Source organism: Lissotriton helveticus, chromosome 6 (assembly GCF_964261635.1).
Source record: "Lissotriton helveticus chromosome 6, aLisHel1.1, whole genome shotgun sequence".
NCBI lineage: Eukaryota > Metazoa > Chordata > Amphibia > Caudata > Salamandridae > Lissotriton > Lissotriton helveticus.
The window spans coordinates 1,738,817,274-1,738,829,967 of record NC_136067.1 but is presented as its reverse complement, the minus strand read 5'-3'; the positions used below and the strand labels follow the sequence as shown (position 1 = coordinate 1,738,829,967).

Genomic DNA, 12,694 nt, shown 5'->3' with positions numbered 1-12,694 from the left:
GGTCTTGTCTGGATTTGGAAGAAGCACAGGCCCTAGACTTTGCGGATTTATCTAATTTTGGGTTCAAAACAATGTTGAAATCTCCTACCCAAATTACCGGGTCCTTTAAAGCTACTAGATGATCCTGAATAATATTCAAATACGAAGGGTCGTCCTGATTTGGGCCGTAGTATCCAACCAAAACATATGGGTGGCCATCCAACAAAGCCCTTACAATCAGCCACCGACCACTTTTATCCTCCAAATGCTCTATAATTTGAGCTTTAGCCTGCTTCTTAAAAATAAAAAGCACACCCCTAATATTTGCCGATTGATCAGTGCACAAGAAGATGTCAATCCATTTCTCTTTTTTAAGAAGCTCGACCGTTTCGGTTTTGAGAAGATGTGACTCCTGTATGACAATGACCTGCGCCTGGGAGTCCCTCAAATATTGGAAGATCTTTTTTCTCCTGCTCCCAGTGCGCAGGCCATTGACATTCCAGGATAAAAACTGCAAATTAGTCATACAATCAGTCTATCACGCCCCTTACTGCCTCTACGACCCACCCTGCTTCTCTGTTGCTGTTCCTTCCTAGGACCCCCCTTGGAGATAAATATTGGCAATAATGATTGGTGGTTAAAGCGAGACAAACCAAAAAAAATGGGTACAACTCCATGAGGACATTTCATGTTTTTTCCCCCCCTACCACCCCGTGCACCACCCACCCTCTCCCCCCTGGAAAAACCCCCCTAACTACACTGGACTGATGAATCTCCAGTTTAGCACCCTCTGGCACCCTCCCCTCCCTCTCCCCCCGCTTATCTACCAACTAAATAGTATTTAGTGTCAACAAACCGAAAGCTTGCAATCCCCAACACCCCAAACCCCACACCCCAAAAAGAAAAGAAGACTTAGATCCCCTTTAGATTATTTATCTATCACTCCTTTTTTTTTAATTTATTTTTTTATCCCTTTTTTTCATGTTTATTTATTTATTTGTCAATGTATTTAAATATTTTTTTTTTTTTTTTTTTTTTTTTTTTTAGAATTATATTAAATAACTCAAACTCAACACTGACTTTGACTTTGGGGGGAGTTACTTATTAACCCTAAAGTCCACATCAGCCCCCTAAGAGTTCCCTGCTCCCCTCCATGTAGCATCCTTCCATAACTCGAGCATCTCATCAGCCTCGAGGGGGGATCTAAGGTTATGCATTTTGTTGTTAAACATAACTCGTAGGAAAGCCGGGAACCTCATCTGCACTGTTGTGCCCAGGGCGCGGAACTTTTCCATCCTTTGTCCCAGCTCCCACTGCCGGTCCAGCGTAGACTTTGATAGATCTGAGCGAATTTGAAAGGGAAAGTCCGGACCATTAAGGGAACTGTTTTTTAATGCCAAGTTTAGTATCTTCTCTTTGAGTGCGTAGGTTAAAAAGTTTACCAGAATCTTTCTTGGCTTCTCCCTACCAGGCTTAAGGCGAAAAGGATCTCTATGAATCCTTTGGATATCTTTTTCCAAAGATTCTGACGTCTCCTCCAAATTTAAGGCGTCTTTCAGGAGCTTTACCACAAAAGTCTTAATATTGGTCCCCTCTTTACCTTCAGGAACCCTCAAAAGGCGTAGGTTATTTCTCCTCGAGTAATTCTCTAAGGATTCAACTCTCTCTCGCATCATATCTCCTTCCCTTCGCAGGGTTTGTATTTTTACTTGGGCTACCCCCAAATTAGCTTTAAGTTCTTCCACAGAACCTTCAAGGGACTCTGTTCTGTCACAAAGCCGGTCAACCTTGCTCTCCAAGACCTCACAGGCCGCCCTAATCTCAGCTTGGTTCTCAGCGGAGACCTTAAACCCCTGCATGATGTCTGCTCTTAATGAGCTAATCAATAACTCTATTGAGGTGCCACCTGCCCCATTACCTCCCCCACTTCCGCCCATTTCTGCTGACTCTAATGGCTCACTCTGAGCCCTTGACTGAGCTTGAAGTGGGAACTGCACAGGTGTGGCCTCGGCAACGACAGTAGCAGGCCCCTTATCAGACTCTTTAGAGGTGGGAAACTGGACCGGAGACTGGCGCACCTGGTCTGCTTGAGTGACACCATTTCCTTCACCATTCTTTTGTTCCTCGCTCAAGCTTGCTGACTCAACTGCCCTAGCAGCCTCTGCCTCTGCCATCAGTGATATAGTGCTGGTTTCCCCCGAATTATTTTTGCAGGGGCTTGTAATTTGACTCTCAGGGGCTGTTTTAGCACTATGCTGAGGGCTAAGGGGGTTTGGAATACTAAGCACCTGGGGCAACACCTTAAAATAAGAGCGCAGAGATGGTGTGATGCGAGGTGGTTTAGTAACGCTTGCCCTTTTCTTAGCAGCTGTTTTAATCAACTTATTTGTTGCTATTTTGCCCCCCTTCTCCTGAGATGGGGAAAACATGGCGTCCGCATGCTAAGCGGTAGCGCGCACCCTCCTTAGCGCTCTCTACCTTTCTCTCCCCCGATGAGAAATTGGTGTCGGGAGTCGTTTCAGCGGTGTTTTTTTTTTTTTTCCTTCGGTAGCAGAGACCCACGCTCCCTTTCGACGTCTGGCCGACCTTGCATGCCTGTGAAGTCGGATGTGCCCGGGCGGAGTTTCATCTCTCCACAGCCTCCCCCTGCCGCGGCGTTGGAAGGCTGCAGCCGTGGAGCTACGGCGCGGCCGCAGGGCAGCGGCGCGAGGTCATCTCCGGGCAAGTACTGGAGGGACCGCAGCAGGGATTTTCTCAGCCGGTAAGGTCTGTGTGAAGGTGGCTGGAGGAGGCACCCTACCCTCATCTTCGTTAGCGGCTGCAGCAGTGGCGTTTTCACCGGAGGCAGCAGGGTCCTTGGATGTATCAGGGGAATCAATAGTAGTGGAGGAGACCAAAGGGGCAGACATTAAGGAGTCAGGCAAGGGGGATCACTTCACTGGTGTTTGTTTCAGAGAGGCAGGTAGCTGTGAGTCTGATGTGGGAGAAAGTAAAGCTAAGGGGCCTGGCGCAAAAAAAAAAAGTAGCAGAGCCAACAAGGGTAAACCTAAGCGAGGTAGGGGCAGAGGGGGTAAGGGTAGTCAGTCCTCACAAATACTGAGCTGGCAGGACGAAAGTGCCCAAGAAAAGTGGAGAGAGAGCTCAGAAGGCGGAGATTCATTAAAAAAATATTAAAAATAATAAATGAAATATATATTCAATATTACTTACAAAATATAAATAGCTTGTTAACTAATTAGAATTATTTGAAACGTAATTAAAATTAAAATTAAATTATGTAGTTTAATATTCATTATTACAAATAAAATTAACCAATACAGCTGAATAATATAATTAGCCTCTGATATTTTTGTATAAATTTGAATAAAAACTATTAAAATATATAATTTTCAATGAAATATATTCCAGCTAAATGAATTGCATTTTTTTCTATATCATTTAATTATATATGTAATATTTACAAATATATTAGGACTGTGCGTAATGTTTTCCAATTAAAGAGTAACGTTATTTTATATAAAACATACCCCTCCAAATTGCCTACAAATATCAACCTAAGCCTGAAGAAAACTTAAAAAAAACCTCTTATAATAATTTTTTCAACAATTACACAAACGAAAAAAGTAAATAATTTTAAAACTGTACGTATTGTTTAAATTTCCACTGGGGTGATTTATCCCCATAAGGACCTCCCTGATGGGCTTACTCCTCACGCTCTCCCCTCAGCCCTGAACAGGGATGGAGTGTCTCTTGCTGTCCTCCCTTTTGTTCGTGTGGACCTGGGCACTGCAAGCCACCAGGACGAAGCTTCCCTACACTAAGGACCTCACCCGGTTGTAGCTACTCCATATGCCACATACAGGGGACTGGACTACATGATTTGGAGCAAAGAGGTATGATGACTACAGGGGATTAGTTTTCCAACAGTGTGACTGCACGGACCTGATAGCTGAGTTTGATATTCTCCACATCACATTCTCCAACATGGTGCAGTGATGGCCACTATCAGACAGATATGGAGTTGGGAGAGATTAGAACTCTCTGAAAATAACTGCCTCAAGACTATCTGCACCATGAGTGGCCAGATAGGAGCAATCACGCTCCTTGATCGGTCACGACTCTTCCAAACTCAAAACGATCTTTCCCCGATATGCGACCACTTGGTTGCAAGCATGAGTTGGGTACTGAGTGACAAAGACTGGTTTACATTTCTTAGTTTTACTCATCACACCTCCTGCAGCCCTCACATTAAATTGATTTAATACTACTATCTTCACAGAGTGTACCTAAGCCCTAGTGAATTAATAGAATGTTTCCGGGGGCCCAGAACCCTCATTTCATTGTGGGAGTCAGTGATGGCCCTTGGTAATGTGGCCACTGGCCACGATCTTGACAAGATCAAGGCTGTCTGCCTATTGGGATTGATTCACAAACCTCATGCTAAATCTATCATCTCCAAATATTCAGACATAGCTTTAATTTTGGCCTGCCAGCATATTCCATGTTCTGGATATCTGCTACAGGTTCTCTAGTGCTGAGATGGAGGTGAGAGCTGTGCATGTGGGCTGAATGTGAGGATGCTGCTATGAAACTTAAAATGCAGAAAAGGCAGCACAGCCCTGAACACACACAGGCAGAGGAATAGATAATGCATGACTGTCCATTGATAGCCTTTAATGGCCACCTACTTTCTGCCCCAGGTGAGAGATAATTGGATGAAGATTGAGAAACTACCTCTCCCTAATGAGCCTCATATCAGACCTACACCAAACTCCGGTCTGCCTTGCTTGTGATGAGTTCCCTTGAAATTTGCCCCTTTGCCCCATTGCTGCACTGTATCCCCACCTGTCTTACTATCCCATAACTAGAGTCAACAGACAAACCCCAGTGAATTAGCAGTCCTCTCTTCACAGTGTTAGTTTTTACATTTATTTATTACTTCTAGCTTTTCCCCCTTTCTTCCTGCAATTGTTCCTTTTACATTATGGGACTCAAGATTTTTGTTCAGATAGAGAATTGAAGGTTACCTGCTTGAAAGTAGATTACCATACCAATTGTACTTACAACTATTGTGATATGTATACCATTTTAATCTATAGTTGTCATTCATTCGTACAGTTTCTTAGATTGGTGTCATGAGTTACTGCACCTAACTGTGACTCTACCCTGAATACATAAAATACTAATAACTATTATTAAACTTTAATGATATTGTAAGAACCTTATGAAAATAAAACACTTACCTTCAACATGTTGGTCACCAATCTTTTTATAGTCATAATAATTTCACCTTAACATTAGGGTCAGATGATATTTTGGAGTAGCTATTTAGGTGGATCACTTCTTTCATAATGGCTCCATGCACAGATTGAATATGTAAATAACAATTATGAACCTCTTTTGAGCATATGAAAAAATGAAGAAGTATCAGAAATTTCGATTAAAGCTAGGTTTGTTTCTTCTTGAAGGGTCTCAATTGGCTCCTATTCAAGCTGACGATTTTCATTTGAAATACTTTATTTTTCTAGCATTCTGTTTAAAGTGTTGCTTTTTAATTTTTCTTGTCCAATATATGTATCACTCGTGAATGAATGACTAGGCTTATAGAGCATGCATCTACTTGGAGAGTGTCATGCGCTAAAGTTAATACAGGTTGATAACACTGCAATCATAGGCTAAACTGATGGGTTTATCACAGTTTGCGAAAGGCAGTCTCATTAGGCATGCTTCTAATTTCGAAAGGCAGATGGTTCCAGAACGTGGCAACAAGGATCAAAAAGGAAGATCCTCCATGTCTCGATCTTTTAAAGTGAGAGACGACTATCAATGTAAAGCCTTGGAAGGACAGTATTGCTGGATTCTCATACTGAGGTATTGTGGTCCTTTTCCGTGAAGGTCACGATGAGCTAACATTAAGGCTTTGAAGACAATACTCTTACTGAATGGAAGCCACTTGAGCCGTTCTTAAAATGAGGACATCGCAGTACGCTTAGCAAGCTTAAATAGAAAATTAGCTACCTTATTCTACACTTCTTGTAAGTGTTGGATTAGAAAAACTAGGAAACCCAGGCAAAAAACGTTAGAGAAATTCAATCAAGATAGAATTGTACCTTGAACAACTATTTTCTGAGCCTTCCAAGGGAGAAACGTCAGGAACTTTTTGAGTGGTTTCATTATGCAGAAACACACTTTCTCTACAGAGCAGATTTGGGCCTTTAATGAGAAATGGTCATCAAATACCACCCCTAAATTTATCACCACCTCCCTGGTTGGAGGGGAACCAGACAGTCCCTTGGCCAGCATCCAGTCCATACAGGTGACTGGTTGGGTTCAAAGAGTAGAATTTCTGTCGTGTCTGGATTGCATTGCAGGTTTTTTAATCTCAGCCAGTTCCTGACAGCCATCATACAGGCAGAGAAAGTCTCCTCAGCTAAGTCTGAGTTGCCATTTTAAGAGCAGTAGCTGAGTATCACCAGTGTTGGAAATTATTTTAAAGTCATAAGGAAGGCGAGCTGTGAGATATAAATGTTAAATAAGTTGGGACTCAGCCCCAATCCACGTGGCACTACATATTTAAGGGTCTTAGCAATTAAAAAGTAATGCTTCATACACACTGTCTGCTCTCTAGCATTCCGAAAGGAGTTGAGCCGCATCATGCTGACCAATAAGTTGAACATATAGGGAAACTTAGCTTGATAAAGTAACATATATCATCATATGTTCTTTTAAATGATAATATATTTGAGGATTAAATTCCATGCAACTTGAGGTTGATAATATACGTTCTCATAAATACATGATTATTTAGTTATAGGAAAAGGTAATTAAAATGAAAATCAACTTGATCATAACATTCATTATACCTTTAACCAGAAAGTTCCAAATGTTTTTTACTGATGGCATGCATCACATTGTACCCATAGAAAATGATGTGTACTAATGGGCACACGTGCAAATGACTTCAGACAGTCTGGCATTCATCTGAGTGGGGAAGTACATTGCATATAAAAAAGTAATGCAGCTTTTAACAGTTATGAATATTAATGGCACACATGCCTCCTGAACACAACTCAGTCTTTAACAACCAGCAGAGACATTCTGTGTGTGAAATGATCTTTGAAGTGATTAATTGCTCATGGTGATTTAATTGCCACAAGTCTACAAATAAATATATCAGGAAATTATGGTCTCAAATAAATGTTGCTTAGTGAATTCATTCACAAGCATCTGATTATGTGCACAAATATGCAATACAATTAACAATGGAATACGGTTATCAATTCTATTAATTTGATTGCAATGCTGCTTTTGTCAAAGCCTTTCTCTACTTAAAATGTATGTGATTTAATATTGAAGTGTTCAAATTTTATTAGTGGTTTGCGTCCATAATTTCAGATTTAGTGATCTGTTGAACAGTCTTTGAGAATCTTTTTTGCCATACCACAAGAAGGAACGTTGAGTAGCACCCACTGTTTTGATCAAAATGATGCCCCTGAATCACACACTTCACTGTTGGTACTTCAAGGGTTCTTATGGATGCTGAAATTTTGAAATGAAAGAAAACAAAAATGCATTCACTGTAATACTCCTTTTTCAGGGATTCATAAGCCCTTATCTTACCTGCTGGGAAGCGTTCAATTACCGGCCAGTTGTCCACCTGCAATGTTGCATTACCCCCACTTCTTGTGAAGCGTACTACGTGGTACTTCCCATCATTGATGATTGCATTGACTTCTTCAATTGCGATGTCATCTGTTCCAACATTGAATTTTACCCCAATCTTTCCCTGGTGCTGAAAAAGAAATTACAAAACTTAGAGTTGTTCTTATGTAAAAATATCTTAACCAAATTATCATTAAAACTCTGAAATCTAATGCAGGAGCCAAAACTAACTTTTTATAATATAACGACTCTGATTCTTTAATGGTGTATGTATTTTTCTATCTAAAATCAAGAATGACAAAAGAAAAACAATAAATGCAATTTAAGCATAAATAAATAATATGGCCATCTTTCACATTATGTATAAGCTCTATGTAGTCTGCAAAGGTGACCACTTCCACCTAACGATGCAGGTGCTCACTGACAGGTGCAAAAGCCATCCACCCTCAGTATCAGTCTCCCTAAGGAACATCGCCAGTGCTCCAGTCCAAATATTTGTATTTTTAATGAATGGTGATGCGTTTCGCCAACAAACCTTTATTAAACCCATAGAGTGCCACATTTCATTGCAGGTTCATAGATAACAGCAACATAATCATGTATTATACAGATCACAGTCTGTTTTCCTTTAAGAAACATGCAACATACTCATGTATTATCCAGATCACAGTCTGTTTTCCTTCAAGAAATATGAACTTCACCAACAACTCATTAAAATTAAATTAGAGCAATCAAATAATATTCAGTTGTAACATCAACATTCAAGCAACAATATAAATGCGATACTGTTATTGTTCCAAATTCATATAAAGAAATGACATACTCAATACATGATAATGAAGGTCCTGAAGGCATCTTAATACAATGTGCATTAATTTATTATTAATTTTCATAATCTGATGAGCATGAAGTACTCAGTTCCAGCTTTTACTTAGGTGAACTTAGTGTGCTTCAATTAATGCAAATAAATGTCCTCATATGCCCACATTCCTGCTGCAATACCAGCTATCATCCAATTGATGTGGCTAAAATGACACATCACTATAAACATGTTAACAAGCACTGTTCTAACTAAAATCAAAAAGGTGTATTGTTCATAATGAAAATAAAGCTATGCACACTACTAAGCAGCTACGATTCTGCATTTATGGATAGTAAATAATTTTAGCATAGGGTACACTTCACAGCTAAAAGATGTAGTTGTAGTGTATTATCCATTTTACACATTGTATATTTTGATCAAACTGTGATTTGCCAGGCAGTATAGCACAATTAAATGCCTAAAAAGCTAAAATGGATACTGATGGGTGTTTCACATGTATGCATTGATATTACATTATTGTACAACTGATCTTTTTTTATGAAAATAAATGTCAGGTTGTATTTGGAGCGTTTTGGGTGGAATCATCGTTACTTCTGTGTTTTTATATTTTCGGGATGTTTTTATTTTTTTAATTGTAATGGACTTTTATAGTACACCTGGATCTGCCCATGTGTTCTAGAAAAATATCAAGAACTCTTCTTCACAACAACTATGATTTCATGCAGGATGGTGGAATTCCACTGCTATCTAAAGAGATCTAATTAAAAAAGGTTCTTCAGAAAGGAACCAAATGATTTAGCACCTGCTTATAAAATTCAGCAGGGATCCCATATAGGCCTTCTGCTTTCCCATTGATAAATCTTTTAACCTGCTCTCTGATTTCTGCCTCTGTGATCTCTTCATTGAGGTCTGAAATTTGTTCTTCATGCGGCGCATAAGAGTCTTGTCCCATTGCCAGTCTTTAATCGCTAGGGGAACTGGCTCCTTGTCTCCCCTATATATCATGCTGAGATTACTGAACATCTCTACTTTTATTTCCTCCACTGAGTTCAGGACCTTCCCTGTATCAGACTGAACAAGATATTCACATAGTTCTTGCCAAGATCTGTTTTCATCTTCCAGACTAATAAGGCTCAGCTATTCACCCCATACTCAAAGTGTTGTAGTTTACTGGCCTCCCACTTTGCTTGCAATCTTTTTTCAATATTTATCTTGAACTCGTACTGTAAATGTTTGAGTTAAGTCCTTACAGAGGAATTCGCCTTAGGTGTCTGACTTGCCTAAAAGTATAGATCTTTTTTCTTATAAGCAATTCTTGCAATCAGATTGCTATGGTAGTTTCGATTTTTTATGTTCTGGATTTGCAATATTTTCACAATATACCCTCTAGTATAGGCCTTATTTGAGTCCCAGACAATAGCGACTCTAGCAATTACTCTACTGTTATCCCTCTCAACATTTTTATGACTCTTTCGTCTTGAAGAAGATTTCTCCTGATGGTCCACCACCTCTTTTGCCAGTTATCTGTCAGACTTAATTCTGCCATCATATATTTTAGCCTCTTTCTGACTTTAGCCGTAATTAAATAGGTTGACCTTGGTGTTCTGTCACATTCTTTATCAAGGAGGACAGTAAACTCATCAGCCACCAGGCAAGACCAGGTGGGTGAAGATGCTGTTGAAAGATATTCAAGTAGAGAGGGTCATCACAATTTCACCCCAAGGAGCCGATACACAATATTGCAATTAATCAACTCCCTGAACCATCTGTTTTGTGCCAAACAACCCTTATTACGGAGTTACTCCTTATAATCCTCGCAACTCCCTTTTAAACCCCCATCTGCTCTGAACAGTTAACCTCTTGAATCCAGAACCAACTCTACAAAAATATCATGCAGTCATGCTTCTCTACCTGTGTCTGCTGTAGTATAATGATCTGGGCCTTTAAATCTTTTAGAAATTCCAAGACCTTCCTCCGCTTCTCCCTCTCGTGCTTAGGCATACACATTCCTCGTTATTACCTCTAACATTAAATCCATTTTTAATTCATGGCGACCCAGACCCTCTCTTTTGTCTTCCTTACACCTACAGGTAAAGTTCCATTAGGTGCTGCTCCCAACATTTCACGTGATTCTAATCAATACAAGGCATTATGAGAATTAAAAAAAACACATTTCCCCTATGCTCGGATTTCCAGTGTAACCACCCAGAGAAATCTACCCAAAACTTCGTGGCATCATGTTTTCATCTTAAGGGCATGCCAGGAGATGACTTCTTATATCAGCTAACCAACAGTTCCTACTCTCATAATAATCCCAATTGAAAAGTAAAACAGTAACATATCACACAAATAAGTGACTGTGCAAATGACGAGAAGGAGAGAAATACAAAGAAGATGAGTAAAGGAGAAAGTGAGGCCAGGCATCAGCATGCTAAACAGCTCCTAGATGATTACACTAGGCCAAACTAACCATTTTTTCAACCCTGTCCTAATCTAGCCCATCATTGAGGCCGCTAGAAATTGGCCATCTTTTGAATTAAGTCCCCTGCCTCCTCTTTTCCTCAGAGATTATACATCTAATTTCTACACATTACTTTCAAGATACTGGGAACCTTATATTGGATCGTAGCCCACAGACCTCTAAGCTCTCCCATTTTCTCTCCCAATTCCCACTGGCATGGTGCTGCGATCCTACCTACCTCTGACCTAACCTGATAAGAAAAAGAATCAAAAGCCAGTTGACCCTGCCTTTAACACATCTGAGAGGATTAGTTCCTTGATGGCATGAGTCTGAAAACTGACAATATCTTCCTATGTGCCTTAAGATTGGAATTGTGCTTAAAAGAATATCTTTATTTGCCGAATTTGTAACCTTCAAATTAATTTCTAGTCTATCCTTCAAAATTCCCTCTCTTACTAGCCTGTCACTTCTGCACCCAATGGAACATTTAGGATCCTCAAATTATTTCTCCTGGAATGGAACTCTAATCTTTACATGTTGTCCCTCAGTTGTCAATTCTGGTGTCTCAATTCAGCAATTTTGTGTGAGGTTTGTGTTGATCTGTGGATTGCCTGTACCATTTGCTCTTCTTAGCCATTTGTGTGTACTGCTAGATCATTCAGTTTTACCCATAGTGCCTGACAGGCCACGATTCGCCCTCTGCTTTTGCTCAGAAGCCTCGAATTCTAACTTAAACCAACACGAAACTGCTCTATCAGCATTCTATCTTTTGTCAATGGCTTATCAAATACTTGTGATAGGGCTGCTTCAATGTGATTGAGTGCCTGAGACTCTCTGGAGTATAGAAGATATAAATGATGTAGCATCTGAGACACAACTGTGACCCAAATTAGGCCTGTGGCATAATACCTCACATCTATACCAGGGATGTAGTAAGTACAAAGTCTAGTTGCAATTGAGCCCCTGTATTGAATGTGGGGACAGGGTCGTCAATAGTCTTGAAGGATCCTCAGGAACCGACTGCCCCTCCCGCTGCAGGCAGCTTTTATCTCTGTTTTGCATAATTCTCAAGAAATAATTTAGAGAAGGGGTAAACTTCTGAGCAACCTTTGAGCACAGTTTGTTCCTCAAGTCTCTCCCCCCACCCTGCCTATCCTGAGATTTTCAGATGTTCCGCCCAGATTTCCTCCTCAGGCAGGGCTTGGACGAAATTTGTGGTTCACACCGTAAAGTTTCGGAGGTTTTCTGCCAAGGCAACCTAAGAATATACCTGTTTTTAGATGTAACAAGAGGGGTAGGCGCCTGTTGCTTTTCTACAGCACTGAAAAAAACAGATGAAGTTACCTTTTTCACAGGTGGACTCTCAGAGGAGCCGCCTACATCATTCTTCCTACCAGTTGAAGGTCTTGCCTTAACTTGCCCCTCCAAATATTGGCCAGTATTCTGTCCTACGTTGATGCACCAACTGTCCAGCGGTGCATAGGCATCAAATTGTGCAACCCATGCAGAGCAGGTCAAGATCATTAGAGATCATGGTATGTCATGAGGCTTCCACTGAAGAGGGGCTATGCTTGCGCTGACCAGGCTTAGGGAACAGCGAGTCTTAAATAAGTGTATCGTGTGTGAATAAAGCACGTGCAGAAAAATGTGGTGGTCAGTCCTAGGTGTCTGCCGCCAACTATGCAAATGTGCAAGCTGTCTGTTTTAATAACATGCTTACGTACAATTATGCATATGCAAGCTCGGTTAGCGGATCAGGACATGCTTAT

At 40.5% G+C, this 12,694-nt stretch overlaps 1 protein-coding gene across 23 annotated transcripts in view; it reads right to left on the bottom strand.

Annotated features, from left to right (window-relative positions):
* Window positions 1-12,694, bottom strand: part of NRXN1 (neurexin 1) — a 1,652,744-nt gene that overhangs the window by 204,430 nt on the left and 1,435,620 nt on the right. For all 23 annotated transcript variants that reach the window (XM_078649604.1, XM_078649606.1, XM_078649614.1 and 20 more), the window contains one exon: window positions 7,600-7,771. In XM_078649604.1, the coding sequence (XP_078505730.1) occupies window positions 7,600-7,771 (172 nt within the window). The remainder of the gene's footprint in view (window positions 1-7,599; window positions 7,772-12,694) is intronic.